The sequence below is a fragment of the Neovison vison genome, chromosome 10 (assembly GCF_020171115.1).
Source record: "Neovison vison isolate M4711 chromosome 10, ASM_NN_V1, whole genome shotgun sequence".
NCBI classification, from domain to species: Eukaryota; Metazoa; Chordata; class Mammalia; order Carnivora; family Mustelidae; genus Neogale; species Neogale vison.
In genome coordinates, this window is record NC_058100.1 from 32,008,120 (window position 1) to 32,035,177 (window position 27,058).

The window sequence follows — 27,058 nt, forward strand, 5'->3', positions numbered from 1 at the left end:
GGTAGAGCAAAGCCGTAATGTGAGAAATGGCCTTACAGGGCAAAGGGGAGGAAAGGACCTCGGAGCCCTGCCTTCCCCTTCACGGCCCCAGGATGTCGCCAGGGAGGCGCACCTGCACTGCCCAGGGTCCACCATCTCGGCCACCTGCAGGACGAGGGAGGTGACCCCATGCTTTTGTCCAGCCCCTGCTCTCCCGGGTCCACTGGGGGAGAGGAGGAGGGAAGGGCGGCCCGGATTTGAAAACAAAAGGTAAACTGAGGATAAAGGGAACGGGGCCCCGTGTCAAAAAGCGCTGTGGACGCTACGTCTGACAGTAACAGCGCACCCTGCGCTGGCTCACGGGACGCAAGAACAATCTTTAAAAAATGCACGTGGCGTGCGGGTAGGAGGAGGCAAATCAGGCCCCGTTCCACGCCCCGAACTGTGGTTCTGCCTCTCGTCCGGTCCTTCGTTGGCATTTTCTGCTTCGGTCGTTGGACTTGCGGACCATACTCCGTCCTCACCATCGCAGCCAGGCCCGGGGCTTGGCCCAGATCACAACGCTAAGCCCCATTTTCCAGATGAATAATTGGAAAGGGGGAGGCGAGAGCACAGACTGACCCTCCACGTTGGCAGCATAGTGAAGGTTAACGTTTTTATTCCTTTTATGATGAAGACGGTACAAAGGGCTGGGGACAGAGACATCAGCGGAGGAGGAAGGGTGGAGTCACCTCCGCAAGAAACACCCCTGAACTGTGCCGAGAAGGGACGTGGAGTCTCAGGCGGCCTTTCCCAGCCAGAAAACGGGCACCGATGCAGGTGAGTTTGCCTGTGACTCTTAGGACTCCAGGAACCACGACTCTCTCCAGGTGCCCGTGACCCAGCCCCCCTTTTCTGTTCCCAAAGCCACCCAGCTACCCTTTCCTTGCCCCCAGGTTCCTAACCCGAGTCCCATTCTCTCTCCTCCCTTGTTCCCGTCTGACCTGAGCCGCATCTGCATAGGTTTCTGTGTTTCTGCATCTTTGGCATTACTGGTGCCTAGAACCTTCCGTCAGTTAGGGAACTCTTCCCGCGCTAAGGCGTCCAGCTCTGCCCAGACCCTTGTATCCCTGCATTTGACCTCCCGGTCTGCACCCTCCCGGAGCTCAGAACCCTGCACTTGGGACTTCTAGACGACATGGCTGATGGGGGGGGCAGTGGGCACGTGTCCCCTCAAGGCTTGGTGAGGACCCCGGGTTCCATTCAAACGCACGGACCTACAGAGAACGCCCACTGCCGCCTTCACTCCACTACCCTGAACCTCCTACAGATACTGCTCGGCCCCAGGCCTGCCTGCAGCTCATGTGGCGGCAAAAGCAGTAGCGAGGCTCCGGCCGGGGCTCCCGGAACCCGGCCGTTTTCTGGCCGTGAGACGCGCAGGTCTATGCGGCGCACAAGGAAGCCATGGTCAGTCACACCCCTCGGTCGCTACAGAACATGTTGAAAGTGAGAACGCGCTTTGATTGTGGATTTTATTGTAAGCGTGATGCTCGTTAGGAAGGCCCGGGAAGCTGGCGCGGTGGCCGCCAGCCCGGTCGGGGGAAGAACAGAGCAGAGGACGCACCGGGGTCCGGCGGCGGGCGGGGCGGGCGGACGCGGCTCTCCCGGCTCCCGGCGTCCCCGCACTCGGCGAGCGGCGGACCTACACGCTGGCAAACTCGCAGTCGTAGTCGGTCATGCGGCACATTATGAACTTCCACTGGCGGTCCCTGTGGGGACAGAGACGGCCGAGGCCGGTGAGAAAGGTCCCTGCCGCCCGGGAAGTGCTGAATGACCTTCCGAGGGTTTGGGAACTTAAGGGGCGCCTGATCTCCCTTGGTTCTCTAGGAAGCCTCTCGAAAACCATCAGGCACTCCTCGGTGAGGGGCGTAACCTCGACACCTTCCGGCCCAGGGCACCCGGTGACCGTCCCTTGGGGTCAGCTGCGCCGCTCTGTCCACGGGTACCTCGAGGACACACAGGTTAACAGCTTGAAATACAAGCATTTGTTCAGCCTTGTCTCCTGTAAGCCACTGGCCGCTGCCGAGCGAGTTTCAGACGTGGTCCTAAGAGGACCCAGTCTTGGTGGCTCTCGAGCAGGGGCGCTCTGGCTCCCCAGGACAGTTTTCGTTGTCACGGCTGTGGGGGAGGGGAGGTTGCTACTGCCAGCCAGCAGCTGGGGCCAAGCCTGCCACTAAACATCTGGAATGACAGGGTCGTCTCTGCAGCAGAGAACTTCTCGGTCAGTAGCGCTCAGGTTGAGCGACTGGGTGCCAGGAGGAACCCACTGGATGCGCAAAACTCCCTCCCAGCAGGTCTGCGCTGGTGCCATTTCTCCAAGCCGGTGGCCTTAGCATCTTGCAGCAGAGCTGAAGGGACACGTGCTGTGGATCGTGAAGCCACCGGCTGTTACTGACAGCTGTACAACCGCACAGGCTCGTTTTCAACAAATACATGACACGGCCTCTCAGTTTTCCAAGGTTCTGGGTTACTCCCCGGAACTGAAAAATTTCAAAGCCAATGGGAATTGGATATTTTGACAGGCATGTGCGTATGTATATAATAAAGAAAATACCACCCCAAATTATGACTGTATATAGTCGTAAATTTGTTTTACATATAGTCATAATTTTATTTTATGCATATATATATATATAGAGAGAGAGAGAGAGGGAGTCGTAATTTTGGATGGTATTTCCTTTCTTATGTTCCTTCTTAACCAGCCAATCAGGACTAACTTTCTTACTGACGTGGAGACATCGTTAGGAATGCTGGATGCCCCCGGCACTGTCCCTAGTCTGCCCTTGGGGGTGACACACCTGCTCACTGTCACCAGGCTCCCCCAGTTTCGAGTTCTTAAGTCTTTCCTTTTCTTAAATACATTCTGTGCGAGGGCTCGGTCACTTCGCTGTTCTCACGGCTGACGAGTTCCATTTTATGTCTGCTCTTCCCTGTTCAGTTTCTAGGGTTCTGCTTCTAGAAAACAGCTAAGTAAGCTACTTAGAAATGGATGTAAAATAAAAGGGACTAATGTGTGAGAAATGAGGGGTCCCTTGGGGGTAAACATAAAGGTCTTTGTGGAGCCTGCAGCATGTCGGGTGCCTTTTCAGAGCTATTTAATGTTGTTTTTTCTGTTGTTTTGGTTGTTTAAATTCTGGGCCATGCTAACTTTGGTTAGTGCGACGTCATTTCATTGACAAACATAAATATCCCTGAGAGGTGAGTCACGCTCACATTCATCAAAGTCCATTATTTAATGAGCGAAGGTAAGTTTTGCTGTTTGCAAAAGGTTTGTGGTGGCTTTTCAGGGATTCCCGTGCTGCGTTCACGGGCTCTCCTGACGCGAAGCCCCTGACTCTGCTGGCGCCGTCTACACTAGCTGGGAGAAGACATCGCGTGGTCTGTTTTCTGTTGGAGTGGCTGGGGTAGGACTAGGAGAGGCGATGGAGGAATTCTGCCCGCCTTCAGGTTATGTAAACCCTTTCCTTTCCCGAGTATGGGGGTCCCTCCCCCCCTTCCCTGCAACCCCAGGAGGGGGTCGGCGGCCACGGGGTCCAGTTAGACAATGGATCCTCCTCCGACCAGTTTTGCCCTCTGCTCCCGACACTGGGTAGAAAACGTGCTCTTTGAGATTGAGCGACGGACAGAGCTTAGACCGCCAGAGACCTCGCTGAGGCGTTCCTGCTCCGAGCGGCCTGGAGCGCGTCCCCCTGCCGACGGCTGAGCTTCTCGGGGAAGTGGGTTTGTGAGAACAGCGCCCCGCCCAGGGCCTCCCAACCCCCAGGCGACTCTCCGCTTACTCTAGACCACGCAGCAATAAAGTAGGGAAAATCCCGGAGACCCCTGCCGACGTGGTCTCTGCCCTGGGAACGCTCACCTTTCCACTGCCGAGAACGTGGTGGTCGCGCCTCGCATGTAATAGTCGTAGTTGTAGGAGATCATGTCCATTTCCTCCCCGTAGTGGCCTGGGTATTCCGTGGTCAGCCTATGCGGGAAGAATGAAAAAGTTTAGAGAAGGATAAAACACACCATGATTACAAAGAGGAGACGGCACTTGCACTTCACGGGAAGCCCAAGCCGGAGTTGGACGGTCTCCGCCGAACCAGTGCGGGCTGCGGGCAGAGGCTGGTTTCCTCCGGCTTCTCCTTTCTTCTCGTCGCTAAACTACACGCTGAAAACGACGGAGAGGAGTCCCCAGGCCTTGAGGGAATATTAATATCGGTACTAGTCCACGCCATTCAAGTCTGCTGGAATCAGGCTTCCAAACTGTGGACTGGGATTGTTAGTGGATCATGAAATCAGTCTCATTGGTTATTACCAAATGAGCTTTGAAAAAGAGAAAGTAGAGACATACCAGATAAGTTCTCATGTACGTGTGTAAAACCTTCGTTTCAAATGTACTGTATATGTGTATTTATAATGTATGGTGTGATCATTTTTTATGTATTTTTTTACTTTGAGTCATGATTAAAGTGTATGAAAATATTAAAGTAATATTTAATCCTCACAAAATGCCTTTTCCTTGTTCACCATTGTTTTGTGGCACCTGAAATAGTTCCTGCTACGTAGTATTTGCTGAATAAATAAATACCCTTGGGAGAGTCCCTTAATCTTAGTTTCCTGGTCAATAGAAGAATGGAAGAGCCTTACAGGTTGGTCAGTGGGACTAGTACAGATGTGCATGACGCGTAAACGGCGGAAGTTGAATCCTACCAGCAGTTTTGTGTCTTCTTCCCCTTTCTCCTGTCCCTTCTTTCCTGTCCCTTCTTGATTAAGTCAGTCCCAGGCCTGTTAAGTAGGTCTGCTGTGGTCTTTCTGGAATAAATCTAGAATCTCCTGATTCTCATAAGGGGATCTTTGGGACCAAAACAGTCCTTTCCCAGTGACACGGGTCTGCCACAGTCTTTACCTGTATCTCCAAGCCAGTTACCGAGTGTCAGTTGCTGACTTCAGTTCGCGAGGTCATTGCATGTTGTTGTCGCACATGTTGACGATAGAGAGATGTCCCACTCTACTCCATATTGCAAGGATTACTATGAAATCCTAAAAAGACTGATTTATAACGTGGGAGGTCACTTAGGAGGATCTCAGCGTTTGGATGCAGCAAGCTCGACGGTCCGCTCACGGTAGCCTGGAGTTAGCCGGGGCCCTGGAAACCGCTTCTCTAGGCTTATGGCTGTTCCTCCACATGACACAGCTGTCCTTGTTCTGGAACTTTTCTCAAGACGTAGTGATGCTTCGGAGGATGCCAAGCCCAGCCCAGAGTGGGTTCCATGTGTTTTCACTTACTGTGTTCATGAAGGGAAAAAGGCTCTGCTAATACCGAAATCCACTTTGTGCTTCTAGAGACCCAGAACAAGGACTTTCTCTTTCTAATAAAAGTGTTAAATGTCAATGTGCAGAAATCAGTGGCTTTCTTATACACTAACAATGAAAATACAGAAAGGGAAATTAGAGAATCGATTCCATTTACTATAGCACCAAGAACCATAAGATACCTGGGAATAAACCTAACTAAAGAGGTAAAGGATCTGTACTTGAGGAACTATAGAACACTCATGAAAGAAATTGAAGAAGACACAAAAAGATGGAAGACCATTCCATGCTCTTGGATCGGAAGAATAAACATTGTTAAAATGTCTATACTGCCTAGAGCAATCTATACTTTTAATGCCATTCCGATCAAAATTCCACCGGCATTCTTCAAAGAGCTGGAGCAAATAATCCTAAAATTTGTATGGAATCAGAAGAGACCCCGAATCGCTAAGGAAATGTTGAAAAACAAAAATAAAGCTGGCGGCATCACCTTACCTGATTTCAAGCTTTATTACAAAGCTGTGATCACCAAGACAGCATGGTACTGGCATAAAAACAGACACATAGACCAGTGGAACAGAGTAGAAAGCCCTGATATGGACCCTCAACTCTATGGTCAATTAATCTTTGACAAAACAGGAAAAAATATACAGTGGAAAAAAGACAGTCTCTTCAATAAATGGTGCTGGGAAAACTGGACAGCTATATGTAGAAGAATGAAACTCGACCATTCTCTTACACCGTACACAAAGATAAACTCAAGATGGATAAAAGATCTCAACGTGAGACAGGAATCCATCAGAATCTTAGAGGAGAACATAGGCAGTAATCTCTTTGATATCAGCCACAGCAACTTCTTTCAAGATACGTCTCCAAAGGCAAAGTAAACAAAAGCGAAAATAAACTTCTGGGACTTCATCGAAATCAAAAGCTTCTGCACAGCAAAGGAAACAGTCAAAAAAACAAAGAGGCACCCCACGGAATGGGAGAAGATATTTGCAAATGACAGTACAGACAAAAGGTTGATATCCAGGATCTATAATGAACTCCTCAAACTCAACCCACAGGAAACAGACAAACACATCAAAAAATGGGCAGAAGATATGAACAGACACTTCTCCAATCAAGACATACAAATGGCTATCAGACACATGGAAAAATGCTCATCATCATTAGCCCTCAGGGAGATTCAAATTAAAACCACATTGAGATATCACCTTACACCAGTTAGAATGGCCAAAATTAACAAAACAGGAAACAACATGTGTTGGAGAGGATGTGGAGAAAGGGGAACCCTCTTACACTGTTGGTGGGAATGCAAGTTGGTGCAGCCTCTTTGGAGAACAGTGTGGAGATTCCTCAAGAAATTAAAAATAGAGCTTCCCTATGACCCTGCAATTGCACTCTTGGGTATTTACCCCAAAGATACAGATGTCGTGAAAAGAAGGGCCATCTGTACCCCAATGTTTATAGCAGCAATGGCCACAGTCGCCAAACTGTGGAAAGAACCAAGATGCCCTTCAACGGATGAATGGATAAGGAAGATGTGGTCCATATACACTATGGAGTATTATGCCCCTATCAGAAAGGACGAATACCCAACTTTTGTAGCAACATGGACGGGACTGGAAGAGATGATGCTGAGTGAAATAAGTCAAGCAGAGAGAGTCAATTATCATATGGTTTCACTTATTTGTGGAGCATAACAAATAGCATGGAGGACAAGGGGCTTTAGAGAGGAGTAGGGAATTTGGGTAAATTGGAAGGGGAGGTGAACCATGAGAGACTATGGACTCTGAAAAACAGTCTGAGGGGTTTGAAGTGGCGGGGGGGTGGGAGGTTGGGGTACCAGGTGGTGGGTATTATAGAGGGCACGGCTTGCATGGAGCACTGGGTGTGGTGAAAAAATAATGAATACCATTTTTCTGAATATAAATAAATTGGAAAAAAAAATAAGAACATACCTCAAAAAAAAAAAAGTGTTAAATGACTCATAAATGGACTGAATAGGGCTTCGCTTGGATCCTTTTGACTCGTGATCCCTGAGGATTCTCACACGTGTGAGACTGAAGTTTATCCAAAAAAGAGGCATTGGTTGTAAACGTGAATCATGCCGATTAGGATTAAAAGAAATGGAGTGGGAGGTGTTTTCCTTACTTCAGAGAATACAAAATATTTTCCAGAACTTTGAAGCACTCCTGGGATTCAATATGTAAAAGCTAGTGGCCATTTTTCTCTGTTCTAAGGCAGTACTGCACTATGCTAGGTCCAGCTGCCAAAATTATTTGGAAATAATCAGTCTAGATAATTATTCTTTAAGTGTTTGCTGATTTGATGTCCGAGTACTTGGTGATTTCAACAAACTTGGAATAAAGTGGGAGAGAGAGGCTTGCATGTAAAAAATGAAGTTTTAAGCTTTAAAGCGGAACAGTTTATTCAATACTTTACCTGGCGTTCTCTATTAGTTCATTTTTGGTAGTGATCAGATACAACCCCCCCAATTAACAGTTTCTCTGGAGGCCTCTCTGGGGGTACTGCTGTCCAGTAGATTTCTAGAGTGTCATGGAGAAGGTCTGGTACGTTTCCATCTAGGTCCCAGCCCAGTTTTTGTTCTACTTGATTTTTGGTGGTGGTGGTGGTGGTTTTGTTACAAAACTGTGAGATAAGTTTATACCATCTTACAGATCCCTGGGTGAAGGGGGCCAGGGAAGGAATTTGGACATTGATGGAAATTATGCCTGCTTTATGAAACCAAAAACAGAGAGGGAAATGGCCCAAATCATTAGTAGAAAGCAAACCTCCCCAGGACCATCCACAGAGGGAACCACTGTTCCCATAGGATCCAGGACCCTGAGTTTTAGAATCAGATAGATGCGTCTCCGTTCGGTTCTCGATGATATCAGGCACACACCAAATGTCTTAATAAATGAAAGCCCCAGTATTCACTCCTCCGAGAAGAAACGGAATTTAAACTGTCAGAGCTAGACACTGAGATAGGGACAAAAGGTCTTGTCAGGAGGTTTAACGAGGCTACGAGGAAGCAGAAGATCAGGGTTTCATAAGTGCTGGCATCAGGCTTCCTGAAGGGGGGGGCTGGGGCCAGCGCTGTGCGTGCTTCCAGCTTCCGTGTGAGTACCAGGTCACCCCAGGTAACCCTTTTGAGAGCACACTTCCTGCTGAACACGGTCATACCTTCCTAGACCAACGACAACAATCGAACAAGCCCTCAGCTTGGCCAGGTGAAGGGAAGGACCAGTCAGTGAGGCGCCTTTACTCAGCGCACGGGAACGGGTACATAACGGAAGCTCTTCTGTTGGGATCCTCACGGACCCCTTTACGAAGAACTCGTGTGTGTGGCTGTGTGTGTGTGTGTGTGTGTGTGTGTGTGTGTGGTCCCCCCATCACTTCTAGGTGAGTGACTACTGGGGTATACCTTCTCACCCCATAATACTTTTTCTGTCATCTGCAGCAAAGATGAGACCTGACAAGCGTACGAGAAAAGCTCAGCGGGAACAGAACCACTTGTGCGGCTTCTCAGATGGGCTTGAATGAGACGGAAGGAAATTAAATAAATCTTAGTTGCTGAAGACAACCCGGTCAAACAGAGGCGATTTATAAGAGAGAAGATGTTCTCATCTAAGGTTCTCCGAGCACTGAAGTTACCAACAGATCCGACTCGAATCAAGACAGGGCTGCTGAGCAGGCCGCCGGCAGAATCGCAGCGCCCGGGGAGAGCGCCCGGCTCCTGTGCTGGGAGAGCGGGACAGAGGCGGCCTGGAGATGCGCTCCCACACCCATTTCTAAAGATTTTAGTTATTTATTTGACAGAGAGATCACAAGCAGGCAGAGAGGCAGGATGAGAGAGAGGGAAGCAGGCTCCCCGCTGAGCAGGGAGCCCGATGCGGGACTCCATCCCAGGACCCTGAGATCATGACCTGAGCCGAAGGCAGCGGCTCAACCCACTGAGCCACCCAGGCGCCCCTCCCGCACCCATTTTGAAAACGGGAGTGGAGATACAACTTAGTTGGCCAAAGAGGCAAGTTTACATGTTGTCAGAGGTTTGGCTGAGGACCAGTTTTAATAGTCGAAAGAAAGGGTTTTAAATCTGCTCCTCAGAAGACAGTGACTCAGTGTAAAAGTGTATCAAGGTCCACTGCTACTATTGATTACGGAGTGGTTAGACCTAAAGTCAAACTTCACACCACGGGTCTGATCTGCGGGCAGAGAGTGAGCTGGATCACAGTGAGCGAGAATCACACTCAACCTTATCCCGCGTCGTGGGGCGCCAGAGAGCCACACCCCGCAGCCTCCGTGCTGTAGGAACTCCAAGAGCACCCATCATTTCCACATTAACAAACCAGAATGGGGGGGGCCCAAGGAAGCTTCAGCTTTTCTCTAAACGAGTATAAACCGAGGCTGTTTTCTGACCCATTCTTTGAGCAACTCACATTCAGACAACAATTTCGAGAAGCTTCTGGTCAGTCCAACCTCTAATTCTGTTTTGCCCCTATTTTCTCCATGTCCTGACACCACCTTATTTTAAGTATATAACACTAATGTCCTGATCTTGTTAGCACCAAATATGGAGCATTTGATTTAAAAAAAGAAAAACACAAAATGGTACTCTGCCCCAGACCAAAAAACAAAACAAAACACAACAACAATAACAAGAAAACCACCAAAAAACCAAACCAGAACAAAACCCCCAGGATCCAATGAAAGCATCCTGTTTCACGATGATGACCCATCTGTTGGGCTCCTTAAGGGGTCAGTGGCCCCTGGCAGCACATAACCTTAGTGGTCTCGTTGGCAGCGGCCTGGACGAGAAATTCAGCACTTGTAGAGTTGCGGTGTTGAGGTACCCCACAGTCTACTTCCGCCTGCGAGGAGGACGTCCCTCACGGACAGGCAAGTCAGTGAGAAGTTTTTAAGGAAACAGAATCTGTTCGCGACCTATCCTCTTGCGCACCGCTCTTCCGGAGAAGCTCGCAGGAATTAGCCTGTTTCCGGTTGGACTAATTTGCTCATCCTGGCACCCCCAATAGGAATTGCATCAGAACCTATTTGAATTGTTTTTGCAAAAAGGGGAAAATTAAGACCCCAATGCAGTTATGCATGAAGGAAAGCATCTGCAAAGGAGCAGCCACCTGGCTGCCCCCCCACACTGCTGGGGAACTGAGCCCGTGGGGCTGAATGACCAGGTCCCCATAGCCGTCCTCTGTGGAGAGACCCTAGACCCTGGGCGGGGGATGAGAAAGGACCTTCCAAGCTCATGTCTGTCTCCTCGCAGTACTTGGCAGATTTATATTTCAAATGGTCCAAGTACGTGTCACCATACAGGGAAACAGAGTTCTAGAGAGATCTCTGACTTAAATTACAGGGAGGAAAACTTAAATATTTTCCAAATTGCTCTCTTGGAACCGAGTTTCTGGCTCTCTACCCGTGCCCGGGGCTGCTCAGCAAACACGTTTGTTTCCATTCCTACCGGCTTTGGTCAGGCACATTACATCATGGTCACCTTTGTCCTGAACACGGATGGGGACACCTCCACCTCCACCATCTCTACTCCAAATAACAACCCCGTTCTTCTTCGTTTTCTTCCAGATGCCACCTGGTACTTCACCCGTGTGGGCCTTACTTTCTCCCTGGACGGAGAGCTCAGTGCTGTGCAGAAGGTCTGTGGGGCGAGGCAGGCGGACACGATCGAACAGTCTGGAACTTTGGGCAGACAGAGTCTGGAGCGACTTCCCTGCCTCGCTTCCCTCATCTGTGGGAAAGGGTCACGTTTTCAGTGTGAGAGAGACGAGGCGACACGGGAGCACAGGCCGGGAGCTCAGTGAGGACAAGCACCATCGCCATCACGGGGGCGCATCGGACCAACATCTGTAAACAACTCACTTGACCCCGTTCACGGGCTGAGCCGGTAAACAACGCGCGGAGGAATGACCGTCCCGAGAGTCCAGTGACGGCAGCGGGACCCGCGGTCTCTGCACCGACAGCTTCCGCCGCGCTCCGAGGAACCAGCCGCTGCTCTCCCCGGCCCCTGGGCACAGGCCGAGCCGCCCCGGACCAGGGGGAGCCTGTGATGTCACTCCTGTCCCTGCCGGGCTGCCCGAGGGGCTGGTTGTGCGGACACCGCCCCCGTATACACACCTGAACCGGGAAAGGAGCCGGAGCCCGCGCTCTCGGGTGCGGAGACCAGCGCGACAGTCGTCCCAACGCCGCACGCCGCAGGCCCCGCAGCGGCTCCCGGAGCGGAAAGTCCGCACCTCCCGGAGGCCGGACGCGCGGGGAAGAGCAGCCGCAGGGGCAGGGGCAGGGCCGGCTCCGGCGAGGCCGGAGCCCCGAGCGCAGCGGGACTCACAGAAGTCGGCGCCGGGGGCCGTCGCTCCAGAGGCCACGGGGGGGCGGAGTCCTCGCGGGGACCGTGTGGTCTCGGGTCCCTCGGGGTCACGGGAGGACCGGGCGTGTCCGAGGGCGGCCGAGCTCCCGGGGCCGGAGCGGGGCAGCGCGGGCGCAGACAGGCCGAGGAGGGGCTCTCAGCTCGGGGTTGCCACAGGCCGGGGTCCCGGCGCCGTCCGCAAGCGGCAGGTCCGGGGAGACCCGGTTCCTTCTCTGGGAGGAGCAGCGAGGCCGCGCGGCAGGATCCGCGGCGTTTGGAGGCTCCACACGGGCCGCGCGCCAGAGACAGAGACGCTCGGTCACAGCCGGGGCGCTCGGAGCGCCGCCGTAGACGGGGAGATGGGAGGGACTGACGGCGTTTCTCCCCGGTCGCACTGAGGAGCGGGCCCCAGCTCTCGCCTCCTCCGGGGGAGACCGGGCGGCCGCCATCTTCGTTCCCGTCGTCCAACGCGGTACGGAAAGCGCTCAGGGAACAAAGGTCCGAGCGCGAACCCGAGCACATCGCTTACCCGGCCCCTGGCAAGGGCGGTGCGGTTCCGCCTGCGGCAAAGACAACTCAGAGTCACCGCAAGAGACCCTCCCCCAGAAGATCAGCAAGAACGTCCAGCCAAGACCAAGTTCACTGATGGAGAACTGAGGAACTCCAGAGCAAGGCGGTTGTAGCACATAGAACTCATGGCTTTTCTCCTGTGATTCTTGAGTCTTTCAAAGTTAAATTTTTAAAATTTTTTTATTTTACTTTTTAAACTTTTCAACGCTTTCCTATTTTAACGTTTTAAATTATTTTATATGATCAATACCTTTTTAAGAAAATCTTTAAAATTTTTCATTATTAGTCATATTCTATCCCTTCATCATATTTAATCTTATTTTCTTGTATACATACAGGTTTTTTCTTTAAAAATTTGAGATATAATTTCTTCTAATATGTCAAAATATAGCCTAAATCTATCACATGGCTTTGTTCCAATCTGCAGCATGATCACATTCTCTCTCTCTCTTTTTTTTTTTACCAACCAACTTTCTTATCAATCAATTTTTTAGAATCTTTTAAAATTTTCATCTTTACAGTCATAGTTCATCCCTTCATCTTGTTTACCCTTATTTTTGTATATACATAAATTTTTCTTTTTTTTAAATTTTGGGAGGTAGTTTCTTCTAAAACCAAAATGAAACCAAAAGCAAGTGTGTGGCTGTGTTCTATTCGCCAGTCTAATACACGCACACACACACTTTTTTTTTCTCTCCCCCCCCCATCTTCTCCCCTGGTTTCAGGTCTCTTCTGATTTGGTTAGTGTATAGTTTTCGAGGGTCATTGCTACATTTCAGTATTTTGTTCTCTCATTCCTCTGTTCTAACCTGGATAAAATGACAAGGCAGAAAAACTCACCACACAAAAAAAGAACAAGATGTAGTATCAATGCCTAATGACCTAATCAATACAGACATTAGTAATATGTCAGAGCTAGAGTTCAGAATGGTGACTATAAGTCACTAGCTGGGCTCGAAAAAAGTGTGGAAGATATTAGAGAATCTATTTCTGGAGAAATAAAACCCCTTTCTGGAGAAATAAAAGAACTAAAATATAACCAAGTTGAAATCAAAATAGTTATTAGTGAGGTACAATCAAAAAAGGAGGTTCTTACTGTTAGGATAAATGAAGCAAAAGAGAGAATTAGTGATATAGAAGATCAAATGACAGAGAATAAAGAAGCTGAGCAAAAGAGAGACAACTACTAGATCGTGAGAGAATTCGAGAGATAAGTGATACCATAAGACAGAAAAATATTAGAATAATTGTGATCGCAGAAGAAAATGAAAGAGAGAGGGGGGCAGAAGGTATATTGGGGAAGATCATAGCAGAGAATTTGCCTAACTTGGCGAAGGGAACAAGCATCAAAATAGGAGGCACAGAGAACTCCCTTTAAAATCAATAAAAGTCGGTCACCACCCCATCATCCAATAGTAAAATTTACAAGTCTCAGAGACAAAGAGAAAATCCTGAAAGCAGCCCAGGACAAGACGTTTGAAACATAGAAGGGTAGAAATATTAGATTGGCAACAGACCAAGCCACAGAGACCTGGCAGGCCAGAAAGGACTGGCATGATATATTCAGAGCACTAAACGAGAAAAATATGCAGCCAAGAGTACTATATCCATCTAGGCTGTCATTGAAAATGAAGGAGAGATAAAAAGTTTCCAGGACAAAAAAAAATTAAAAGAATTTGCAAACACCAAACCAGCCTCACACGAAATATTGAAAGGGGTCCTCTAAGCAAAGAGAGAGCCTAAACATAACAGACCAGAAAGGAACAGAGACAACATACAGTAACAATCACCTTACAGGCAATACAACGGCACTAAATTCATATCTTTCAATAGTTACCCTGAATGTAAATGGGCTAAATGCCCCAATCAAAAGACACAGGGTATCAGAATGGATAAAAAAAAAAAAAAAACCTTCAATATGCTGTTTTCAAGAAACTCATCTTAGACCCAAAGACACCTCCATATTTAAAGTGAGGGGGTGGAAAACAATGTACCATGCTAATGGACATCAAAAGAAAGGTGGGGTGGCAATCCTTATATCAGACAAATTCAGTGTTAAGCCGAAGACTATAATGAGAGATGAGGAAGGACACTATATTATACTCAAAGGGCCTGTCCAACAAGATCTAACAATTTTAAATATCTATACCCCTAACATGGGATCAGCCAACTATATAAACCAATTCATAACAAAATAAAAGAAACACATAGATAATAATACAATATTATTAGGGGACTTTAACATCCTCCTCACTGAAATGGACAGATCATCCAAGCAAAAGATCAACAAGGAAATAAAAGCCTTAAATGACACACTGGACCAGATGAACATCACAGATATATTCAGAACATTCCATCCCAAAGCAACAGAATAAACATTCTTCTCTAGTGCACATGGAACATTCTCCGGAATAGATCACATCCTGGGTCACAAATCAGGTCTCAACTGGTACCAAAAGATTGGGATCATTCCATGTATATTTTCAGATCACAATGCTTTGAAACTAGAACTCAATCACAAGAGGAAATTTGGAAAAAATTCAGACACATGGAGGCTAGAGAGCATCCTACTAAAGAATGAATGGGTCAACCAGGAAATTAAAGGAGAATTGAAAAAAATCATGGAAACAAATGAAAATGAAAACACAACTGCTCAAAATCTTTTGGATACAGCAAAGGCAGTCCTGAGAGGAAAATACATAGCAATACAAGCCTTTCTCAAGAAACAAGAGAGGTCTCAATACACAACCTAACCCTATACCTAAAGGAGCTGGAGAAAGAAAGGCAAAGAAAGCCTAAACCCAGCGGGAGAAGAGAAATAATAAGGATCAGAGCAAAAATCAATGAAATAGAAGCCAAAAGAACAGTAGAACAAATCAACAAAACTACGAGCTGGTTCTTTGAAAGAATTAATAAGATTGATAAACCCTTGGCCACTCTTATCAAAAAGAAAAGAGAAAGGACCCAAATAAATAAAATCAAGAATGAAAGAGGAGAGATCACAACCAACACTAAAGAAATACAAACAGTTATAAGAACATATTATGAGCAACTATATGGCAGCAAATTTGATAATCTAGAAGAAATGGAGGCATTCCTAGAGACATATAAACTACCAAAACTGAGCCAGGAAGAACTAGAAAACCGGAACAGGCCCATAACTAGTAAGGAGATTGAAGCAGTCATTAAAAATCTCCCAACAAACAAGAGCCGAGGGCCAGACAGCTTCCCAGGGGAATTCTATGAAACATTTAAAGAAGATTTAATAAATATTCTCCTGAAACTATTCCAAAAAAAATAGAGATGGAAGGAAAACTTCTAAACACATTCTAAGAGGCTAGCATTACCTTGATCCCCAAACCAGACAAAGACCCCATCAAAAAGGAGAATTACAGACCAATATCCGTGAGAAGCACAGATGTGAAAATTCTCACCAAAATACTAGTCAAGAGAATCCAACAGCACAGTAAAAGGATGATTCACCATGACCAAGTGGGATTTATTCCTGGGCTGCAAGGTTGGTTCAACATCTGCAAATCAATCAATGTGATACAATACATTAATTTAAAAAAAAAGGACAAGAACCATATGATACTCTTAATAGATGCTAAAAAAGCATTTGACAAATAGAGCATCCGTTCTTGATCAAAACTCTTCACAGTACAGGCATAGAGGATACCTACTTCAATATCATCAAAGCCATCTATGAAAAGCCCACAGTGAATATCATTCTCAATAGAAAAAAACTGAGAGCTTTTCCTGTAAGGTCAGGAATATGGCAGGGATGTCCACTATCACCACTGCTATTCTACATAGTACTAGAAGTCCTAGCCCCAGCAGTAAGACAACAAAAAGAAATAAAAGGCATCTGAATTGGCTAAGAAGTCAAACTATCACTCTTTGCAGATGATAGGATATTTTATGTGGAAAACCCAAAACATTCCACTCCCAAACTGCTAGAACTCATACAGGAATTCAGTAAAGTGTCAGGATATAAAATCAATGCAGAGAAATCAGCTGCATTTCTATACACCAAGAGCAAGACAGAAGAAAGAGAAATTAAGGAGTCCATCCTATTTACAATTATACCCCAAACCACAAGACTCCTAGGAATAAACCTAACCAAAGAAGCAAAGAATCTGTACTCAGAAAACTATAAAGTACTCATGGAAGAAATTGAGGAATACACAATGAAATGGAAAAACTTTCCAAGCTCATGAATTGGAAGAGCAAATATTGTGAAAATGTTGATGCTACCTAAAATGATCTACACGTTTAATGCAACCCCTATCAAAAATCCCATCCATATTTTTCAAAGAAATGGAACAAATAATCCTAAAATTTATATGGAACCAGAAAAGACCTTGAATAGCCAGAGGAATATTGAAAAAGAAAGCCAAAGTTGGTAGCATCACAATTCCAGACTTCAAGCTCTATTACAAAGCTGTCTCATCAAGACAGTATGGTACTGGCACAAAAACAGACACATAGATCAATGGAACAGAAGAGAGAGCCCAGAAACAGACCCTCAACTTTATGATCAATTAATCTTTGACAAAGCAGGAACGAATGTCCTAAGGAATAAAGACAGTCTCTTCAACAAATGGTGCTGGGACAATTGGACAGTCACATGCAGAAGAATGAAACTGGACCATTTCCTTACACCACACATGAAAATAGACTCAAAATGGATGAAGGACCTCAATGTGAGAAAGGAATCCATCAAAATCCTTGAGGAGAACACAGACAGCAACCTTTTCCACCTCAGCAGCAACAACTTCTTCCTAGAAACATCGTCAAAGGCAAGGGAAGCAAGGGCAAAAATGAACTATTAGGATTTCATCAAGATCCAAAGTTTTTGCACAGCAAAGGAAACAGTCACCAAAACCAAAAGACAACTGACAGAATGGGAGAAGATATTTGCAAACGACATATCAGATAAAGGGCTAGTATCCAAAATCTAGAAAGAACTTATCAAACTCAACACCTATAGAACAAATAATCCAATCAAGAAATGGGCAGAGGACATGAACAGACATTTCTGCAAAGAAGATATCCAGATGGCCAACAGACACATGAAGAAGTGCTCCACATCACTTGGCATCAGGGAAATACAAATCAAAACCACAATGAGTTACCACCTCACACCAGTCAGAATGGCTAAAATTAACAAGTCAGGAAATAACTGATGCTGGCGAGGATGCGGAGAAAGTGGAACCCTCCAACACTGTTAGTGGGAATGCAAGCTGGTGCAGCCACTCTGGAAAACGGCAGGGAGGTTCCTGAAAAAGTTTTAAACAGAGCTATCCTACGACCCAGCAATCACACTACTGGGTATTTTCCCTGAAGACAGAAATTTTAGTGGTCCGAAGGGGCACATGCACCCTAATGTTTATAGCAGCAATGCCCACAATAGCCAAACTATGGAAAGAGCCTAGATGCCCATCAACAGATGAATGGATAAAGAAGATGTGGTAGATATACACAATGGAATACTATGCAGCCATCAAAAGAAATGAAATCTTGCCATTTGCGAGTATGTGGATGGAACTAGAGGGTATGGTGCTTAGCGAAATAAGTCAATCGGAGAAAGACAACTATCATATGATCTCCCTGATATGAGGAAGTGGAGATGCAACATGGGGGGACTGGGGGGTAGGAAAAGAATAAATGAAACAAGATGGGATTGGGAGGGAGACAAACCAGAAAAGACTTTTAATCTCACAAAACAAACTGAGGATTGTTCAGGGGTGGAGGGTAGGGAGAGGGTTGTTGGGTTATAGACACTGGGGAGGGCATGTGCTATGGTGAGTGCTGTGAAGTGTGTAAACCTGATGATTCATAGACCTGTACCCCTGGGGCTAATAATACATTATATGTTTATAAAAAAAATTTAAAAAAAAAGTTGAAAATAGAGCTATCCTACGATCTAGCCATCACATTACTGGATATTTACCCTGAAGATAACAGATGTAGTGATCCCAAGGGGCACGTGCACCTCAACGTTTATAGCAGCAATGTCCACAATAGCCAAACTATGGAAAGAGCCTAGATGTCCATCAACAGACGAATGGATAAAGAAGACGTGGTATATATACACAATGGAATACTATGCAGCCATTAAAAGAAATGAAATCTTGCCATTTGCAACGACATGGGTGGAACGAGAGGGGATTATGCTGAGCAAAATACGTCAATCAGAGAAAGACAATTATCATGTGATCTGTCTGATATGAGGAATTTGAGAGATGGGGCAGAGTGTTGAGGGAGGTAAGGAGGGAAGAAATGAAATAAGATGGAACCAGTGAGGAAGACAAACCATAAGAGACTCTTAATCTCACAAAACAAACTGAGGCTTGCTGGGGGGTGGGGGGCACGGATGGGGCGGCCGGGTCATGGACACGGGAGGGTGTGTGCTATGGTGAGTGCTGTGAAGTGTGTTGCCTGTCGATTCACAGATCCGTACCCCTGGGGCGAAGAATACATTATATGTTAATTGAAGAAAAAGAAGAAGTAATCCAGAGAATATACAAGTTAAAAAAAAGTCTGAACCTTGAGATGAGGAGTTACAGATTAGCTTTGGTTGAGGCTTTGGGGTGGAGAGAGGAGACCGTTCTCCTTAGCTGATTCTGTCGTTGCTAACTAGAGCTACCCAGGAATTAAGAACCGTGTTCTCTGGTGTAAGACCTGAGCTTCAGGAAGGGAGGGACGATGGGCCCTGGAGAAAGTGACCTGTAAGGTCACAGGATGCCAAGTTTGGAAGAAAACTGAAATGTTATCTCTGTGGATTTGGAGAATAACGTTTTTTCCCCTATCAAAACATAACTTGGGAGGGGAGGAGTCAAGATGGCGGAGAAGTAGCAGGCTGAGACTACTTCAGCTAGCAGGAGATCAGCCAGAGAGCTTATCGAAAAACATCACTCGGAGTGAATCTGATGAAAGGCCACGGGTCTGGAGAAGAACCGTGCATGGAAAAGGAAATCGGTGCTCGATTCGCAACCACCGGTTCCCAGGACCAGGGCCTGCGGCCGGCCACCCACGCTGACGGGGACGGTCTGCGCAGGGCCAGCCACGGCCACAGCTGCTTGCGGACGGGGACTCAGGACCAGCGCCTCTGAAAGGGGGGGGGGCTTCTTCGGTGACACGGGTCTGTGGTTTGCAGGTGACGGCACCGAGCCCTGGAATCCTCACACACAAGTAAGCGTGTGTCTCCCGCACATCTCCCGCCCGGTGCGGCCTGTTCGGCGACCGCACGTCTGAGTGTGTCCAAGATCCGGCCTCTGCCAGGGTCCCACCAAGACAGACCATCCAGGAGCAGCTTCACCGCCCGAAGTGAGGGCAGCGCCTCGGTCCCCGTCAAGCGACAGCCTCGTTCTCACCCGGGCGCCGCCGGGCGGTCTGTCCTCTCCCCCTGCGTGGCGGTGCTGTGTGTCCCCCGAGCGTTGCAGACGCGGGGGGGACAGATGCTCGCTCAGCGAGTCACAGCGCGGTCGGGCTCGGAGCCGCAGGTGGCTCACGGCGGGGGAGAGAACGTGTCCCCCCGCTGCGCCGGGTCCCGGGAGCTAATTCAAGCTGGTGAAGTGACGGGACGGAAGGCGTCGCGCAGGTGGCAGCTTCCGCAGGGGGAAGGCGCGGGGAGCACCGTGAGGGGCCGCCGGAGGGACCGAGTGGAGCGGCGCAGGCAGGAGACCCTTGTCACCGCCGAAGCGTCCCCCTCACGAGCAGGCCCGCGGCGCCGCTCACGGGGAGCAGCGCGGTCAGGCTCGGGAAGGCCGAGACGCTGCGGAAGGACCTCCGTTTCGCCCGCATGTAGAGGGACATGCGACGCCATGACGGCCGTTTGACGACGGCGCTGAAGCGTCCAGACGGCGAGGAAGAGCGAGTCACACCTGTGCACCGGGGTGCGGCTGCTCCCAGTCCCCTTCCAGAAAGCTCCGTCTCCTTGGACAACCGCGGTGGCCCTCAGCTCTAGCGCCCTGTGGCCAGAGCCAGAGGCCGCCCAGCCACGTCTTCCTCAGGAGGCCTGACCCCGAGTCGGCCGGCGCCTCTTCCTGAGTCATTCTCTCCTCGCCCCCCACTGGCTTCTGCTGACGTCAGTGACACATCTCGGTGGCCGAGCGGTGGGGGAGGGGCCGGCGCGGCAGACCAAGGCTCGGGGACGTTCTGCCACAGGGCCCGAGTGTCTCGGGTGACCGAGCGGAAGTGGCTCATCCTTCACCTCCGGACTCGGTTCCCACACGCGTTTCCAGGCTCACTCAGCTCCTCGCGTCTCCGCGGGCGCACGCAGGGGAACGTGGACGGTCACCGCTCTCGGCCGTGCGAGGAGGGACCCCGGCGGTGGCGGGGAGCAGGAGGGGGCTGGGACCTCCCCGCAGGTGACCGCGGACGTCGGGGGCAGCCTTAGAGAGCGACCGGCTTCTTGGGACGTAAAGACCTGCGTGTCTCTTGGGTCTCGGCTCTCAGCGACACGGGTGAAGGTCAGGCGGTGTTTGGGACAGGGATGCAGGCCCCAGACGCCACAGAATACGGGACTCTGGGAAGATGAGGTGTTGCCCTTCCGCGCCCGCTTCCCTCCACTCACCCCACCTCGGCTGTTGGACAATTTTTCCAACACGAGTGAGACTGTTTCTTACCTGCCTTATCGCCAAAAGCCGTGGCCCTAAGTCTACTCCCCCCTGCCGCCCTGCTCGGCCGGAAGCCAGGTGGCCAGGGACTGGGTGACCACTAGAGGGGCCGATGCTCCTGTCCGTCTTGGAGAGAAGCGGTCCCCACAGTGACGGGATGTGCAGCTCCCCCAGATCCCCCTTCCTCTGCCGGGGGAGCAAGGGGTGCGCCCCCCAGGAGACTATCCCGTGGACCGTCTCTTGCTTCTCTGCCCAGCCAGCTCCAGTCACCGCTCTGCCTCCTGCAGGGCGACCCACCCCGACGTCGATGACCTTGGGCAGAGTCAGCCTTTGAAAGGCCTGTCTTTTAGCGAGGAGGCTGGGTCTACCCTGGAGCTGGGAAGGTCGCAGGGGACGGGTCAGCTCTGTGTGATCGCGGCCAGCGCCAAGTCCGGACGTATATCATCTCGCTTTATCCGCACAGAATTAGGAAGAGGCCAAAGTTATCGCTCGTTCAACAAACGCTCCCGAGCGCCGACGAAGTGCTTGGCACAAGTTAAGGGCTGGACCATATCCGCACAAAGGTCTTTGCCTGCACAGAGCTTACACTCTAGGGCAGGGGTGGGAGAGTGCAATTTAAAAAAAATACAAAAAACTTTTAGAGCAAGTAAGTGAATCATATTTCCTGTTTGTGCCTGCCCTTCGGAATCCCTTCTGCAAATACTCATTCCATAATTACCCAGCAGACACTATGTTCCGAGCTTGACACACGGCACTGGGGACGCACGGTCGGCGTGTGCCCAGATGCTCCCAGTCTACAGCCAGTCCGAGGCGGCACTCGAAGCACGGACGGGCATCCACAAGGGGCAGAAGGCAGGGCCCCACGCCCGGTCCTCCCCCTGCCCTTACACCGTGCCCCACCCCCCCGCAGCAGCTCAGAGCTGATCTCCGCATCCCTTGTCTCCAGAACTTGCTCCTCTGGACCACCCGGGGTACGGGGTACGGAGGCCCAGATGTTTTCCTCTGGAGCCTAAGGGGACGTCTTGCTAATGGGGTGATGGACTATTAGTCTGTTGCTTACTCTCACTCTTCAGAGAATTCATTTTCATTTTAACTGGCTCTCCCTGCCTCTCCACGAGGGAAGCAGGTTCCCCCTGGGAGTGGAGGGCGGGGAGGGGCTTCCTGTTGGCAGACCGGGGACAGGAAGATCGGGGAAATCCGCGCTTCTTGGGGCAGCCAGCAGGCTCCTACCGTCTCCCCACTCATGGGGTCCAGGCACCTTATGGACCTTCTCCCCATCTTTGAAAGCAGTTCTGGGTGTCTGGACTGCCTCTTGCAAAAGCACCTTTGGCGTCGAGGAAGTTTTAGGGCTCAAACAACCTCAAAGGTCTTTTGGCGGCCTTCAGGGGGTTTGAGGGCTCCTGGAGATTCTGTGTACCCTTTTGGTCTGAATACGGTGACGGGCTTTTTCTTTTTCCGGAGGCCAAGACCTACAGCTTCCATCGGATTCTCAAAAGTCTCAGAGACCCAGCAAAGGTGGCTGTCTTCCAAGGGATGGACTTGAGGCCCAAAGAGAAGGGAGGTGACGTTCTAGCACAGTTACAGCCAGAGAGGAGGCGGGGGAGGGGGAGGGCAGCAGGGGGGGAGGGGTCAATACCGAGAGGGGAGCTCAGCCCCTCGTTGCCCCTTCCGTCGGTGTTTCTGCCACCCCACCCCAGCACGTGCAAGCTTTAGGGCTTTGTTCGGGACCAGTCACGGCCCTGACACCCTCGCCACGCCTGCTCCCGTCGTGCTGGGGCGAGGACTGCTTGATGGCAAGGCCTGGCTCTGTCCTACAGCTACTGGTGTCGGGGGCTTCGAGCTCTGTGTTTTCTGTTTCTCGTTACTTTGAACAGAAAACTCTTAGCTTCTGGAGCTGCCCTCACTGTTAGGGCGCCTGCTCGGGCAGCTTGCGGTCGCGCTGTCTGGGCAGGACAAAGTGTGGCCCGCGGGCCTGTCCTCTCCGGCGCCGCACCGCAGAGAGCCCAGTCCCCGGAGGAGCCAAACTTCAAACGTGGACACTTTGGGACCCCTCGGTCCAAGGCAGAAATGCCCGGCTCGTGTTCAGACCGAAGAACTTAGGACGAGCTGTGCTGTCGACCCCCGCTGGAAGTTTCCCGCTAAAGAAATATGTTCACACCCCCCAGTCAGTTTGAAGCCTGGGTCGGCCATGTCTGGCCTCAGCCCAGGGGGCACAAAAGGGGCAAAATTATACAGGCTGGAATTACGAACGGGTCTAGGAAACACTAGCCTCTCTCGGGTCTGTGATTATTGACTATGTTTGCTGCTCGGACCTGTGACAAGGGAAAAAGCAGCTCCCGGACAGGTCCAGCAGCCAAGGCTGCGATGAGACGTTATTGTGGTAGAGGGAGAGAGCACTGCCTCGGGAGTCAGCACATCCCAGCGGCAGGGGTGACCCCCATGGAACGCCGTGTAACTCTGGACAAGTGACCTCTTTGTTCTATGGTTTGTAGGGTTCTTTCCTGCCAAAAGAGGGGTGTAGAGGCATTGGCTGATGAGCCGGGAGGTCCCTCCCAGCGGAAATGTTGCCCCAGCCTTTCGGGAATGCTGCGCATCCGTTTCCTTCCACTGCTGCCTGCTGCCTTCCAAGCTCCTTCGTGACGGCCCAGGCTTGTCTGCCGTCAGAAACAGGGACCACACCGCGCCCTCCCAAGCTCCCCTGCAGCCCCAGGCGTCTCCGGGCTTACGCTCGGCGGCCAGGCTTACCAGCAGGAGTAGGGACATCTCTTGCTGTAGCGACAGCAGTAAAACTGCCACTCCCGGTCCAGCACGGACTCGAAGTAGCGGCTCTGGAAGCCGGCCACCAGCCCATTGTTGGAGCATGTCTGGTACCTGGAGAGAAGGGAACAAGTGAGCAAACGGCAAGGACACCACGACCCCAGCTCCCGCGCCAGCCCACGCTTTGACAACCCAGATTCCTGGCAATTCGTGCCTCTTTGGGGGGGGGCAGCGGGAGAGAGAATCTTAAGCAGGCTCCACACCCAGCGTGCAGCCCGACACGGGGCGCGGTCTCGGGACCCCGAGAGGATGGCTGGAGCCAGGATCAAGGGTCGGATGCTTACGCGACCAGGCCACGCAGGTGCCCCAGTTTTTCCACTGTGATGCGGATGATAAAGACTTTGCTGCACTTGTAGAAATGACACATGGTCACCATTACAACTCAGACGACTCAGAGTATTTCCGCTGAAGGAAACGGGGGAGCCTGGCTCCTGAGAGACGTCGATGAACTTATACTTACAAGAGTTTACGCATGCACGGACGGAGAAGCGTTTTTTACAAAATAACACAACGTTACTTCTGCCACTTGAAACAGAAATCCCTTTATTTTACTTGAATTTAAAATAAGAAGAAGACAAAGAGAAACAATGAATCGATGAACTTCAAACGTTTCTCTGGCTCAAGAACAGAGCCCCAGGAGTTTGCACGGGACACCCATTCACTCGAGCCCATGCAGCCCCAAAGCCCAGTGGGCACGGACGGCACGTCGTACGGGGCACCCGTGGGAAGCTGGACCACATGCCTGGGTTCTCAGCACTTGGCAGGGATCTTCTTCCTGCCCGCTAGACTGTACGTCGTCAGGTGGGCTGGCTCGGAGTTATCCCCAGCGCCCACGGTGGGTCCCGGCACACGGCACACTCCTTCCAGGGTGGTGACAGGCCAACTGACTGCCTCAAGTTCCCTGTAGGGACCTTTTTCCTGTCTTAGATGCTCTGTTCTATTTCTTCGAAGAAGGCAAACCCTTCTCTCTGGCCCACAGACCCTCCTCTTTCTTTCTAGCTGGTCCGCTGAGGCCTCTGGGTGCTGGCCCTGTCATCGTCACGGCACCTTCCGGAGTCTGGCTGCGGACGCTACGGCCATTTCTTCCTCGTCCCTCCTCCCTGCTTTCTCCCGGCTCCGGCCCAAATCCCACCAGTGCCCGAAGGCCGCCGCTTCCTGCTGGACGGTGGGGAGGCTGTGTCCGCCCGGCCTGGTGGGGGGTGGGATCTCTCACAAGTCCTTCCGGAACCAGCCCTCAGCTCCGCCAGGTTCTCCGTGTTTCCCATCGCGCAGCCACTGGCCAAGCTCGCGCTCGGGACGGCGTCTGCGTGTGACGGCGTGACGGTTCCGGAACACAGCCCCATTTCCCAAGTACAGGTCAGTTCCCAGAAGATACGGCAGACAGTGTAAGAATAAGGAATCCAGAATTGCTGTCTCTCTCCTGCTGATCGGTGAGAGGGACCTTCCTGAGACCCAGACTATAAAACCAGTGATGGTTTCTTTGCAATCGCTGGAAACGACCCCGTGGATTTGACGAAACCGGCATTAAATATACGTCCTGTCTCTGAGCGGAGGGCATCTGACCTTTTCATCCATTCACTACTCATTTACTCATTCGTGCATAGCTACACTCAAACACATGCACGTATTTGTCCATCCGCTCCACACACTTTACCCGGCGGTCCTTCCTACCACGCGACCGTGCTCAGGGCACTGAGGAGTGGCTTGGTGTTGGGCAGCCTCGCGTCTCAGCCGGACTTGCCTGTCCCTGGGATGTGTCAGAGGTTCTGGCGGACCCCAGACACAGCGCTGGGCCATCAGGAGTGCGGGTCCAAGTGTGCGCTGAGACCCGAGCCCTGACCCACTAACCTTCTTTGCTCTAACGCTGCTCACGGCTCATCGTGCCACTTTGGAAGACACCTGCCCCACTGGGGACTGAGACCGGAACGGATGCTCGGGTCTGGGGCAGTCGCAGGCCAAGACAGCCTGTCGCGTCCTCCTCCTAGCAGTGTGAGTGCGAGCCGTTCAAGAGGGAAGCTGTGAGCGGGCTTCTGCCGGCCTCCTCACCGCCACCGCAATTCTGATTTCCTCCAGAACAGCCCTTTCGAGCCCGAGCCAGGCTGCGGTTTCCCTGTGGCCGCTGTTCCATCGTCTGGGTTTGTCCTGTGGGGACAGTGTTCCCGGGGGGGCAGCAAGATAAGCTGAGCTGTTTCAGGGGTACAACCCCAGCTCCGTGAGTCCCCGCCGGCCGAGAGCCAGGCAGCCCCGCGACCCTGTGCGGGAGTGTGTGTCGCTCCCTCACACACCACCTTCCATGGCGCTGCCCATGAAGACCAGAGAACCGGGCGGCGCTCCCCTCCTGCCTCTGTCCCGTGGCCTTCCCTTCTGGGAGTGTGAGCACGGAGTTCCGTAGGGCTTGTGGCCACCGAGAACGTCGCGCCTTCCAGAACAGGACTTGTGCTGAGGCGCCTTGTCACACTCGTGCGGGATCAGTGAGCGGAACGGCTAAGAGTGTGGACGGCTGCTGGACCGGGCCGCAGTCACCCTGGCTGTCGTCTTGGGTGTAGGATTTATACTCCGTATTGGCCTCAGTTTTCTCTTCTGTAAAATGGGCATAATAGTAGCACACACTCGTTTAAGTTAATGAGACGACGCACATGACTCCTGGCGCTCGAAGCGGCATTTGTTAGCGTCACCTGCTTTCATTTCGCCCACTCGACAGCCGCGACTGTGGAAGCTGGGCCAGAGCTGCCTGCTTAAACGTCTCCAGTCGGAGCAAAGCCGGCGGACTCCAGTGTGGCCCTGAGCTGCTGACCGCCCAGCACGAAGCTCCGGGAGGTGGGCCGGGGAGCCGCCGGCACACACGCCCGCGGCAGCGCAGACGTGAGTGGATGGTGAAGACCTTAAGGGGAAAGTCCGCTCTGTCCTCAGGCTGAACCCCCCCTCGGTGCCCCGCACGGCAGCTCTAGCAGGAGTCTGACGGGAGAGCGGACGGACGGGGGCCTGGTCAGGCGTCTGCCGTCCCCAGAGGCACAGGTGACACGGGAGAGCCCCCGCTCCGATCCAGAAAGGGCCGTGCTGCTCCCCCCAGAAGTTTCCAGGACGCAGAGTGACTGAAGCTCGCCCCACATCACCTTCTCCCTCAGGAACGAAGCCTGCTCCACGCCTGTCCCTCCGATCACTGTTCTGTAAAAGCTCCTTACTGGACCAGACTCGCTCGCGCTCGCGCACGTGGCCACAAGCGGCAGGACCACAACCAAGGGGGCCCGCAGCAGCGAAGAGGGCGAGGGCGGCCGTGAGCAGGGGCTGCGGGGCCGCCGCCGAGGGCCGGCATCGGTGAAGCGACTCAGACTCCGTTTTTAAGAAGGGGCGG

The 27,058-nt window shown here is 51.0% G+C and overlaps 1 protein-coding gene across 1 annotated transcript in view; it reads right to left on the reverse strand.

Moving 5' to 3' along the window:
- Nucleotides 1-1,612: 1,612 nt before the first annotated feature.
- The window catches only part of DPT (dermatopontin), a 33,460-nt gene continuing 8,014 nt past the window's right edge, over nucleotides 1,613-27,058 (reverse strand). The window contains exons 2-4 of the mRNA XM_044266901.1: nucleotides 23,635-23,760; nucleotides 3,875-3,982; nucleotides 1,613-1,727 (exon numbers count right to left, since the gene is read on the reverse strand). Of these exons, the coding sequence (XP_044122836.1) occupies nucleotides 1,661-1,727; nucleotides 3,875-3,982; nucleotides 23,635-23,760 (301 nt within the window). The 3' untranslated portion in view covers nucleotides 1,613-1,660. The remainder of the gene's footprint in view (nucleotides 1,728-3,874; nucleotides 3,983-23,634; nucleotides 23,761-27,058) is intronic.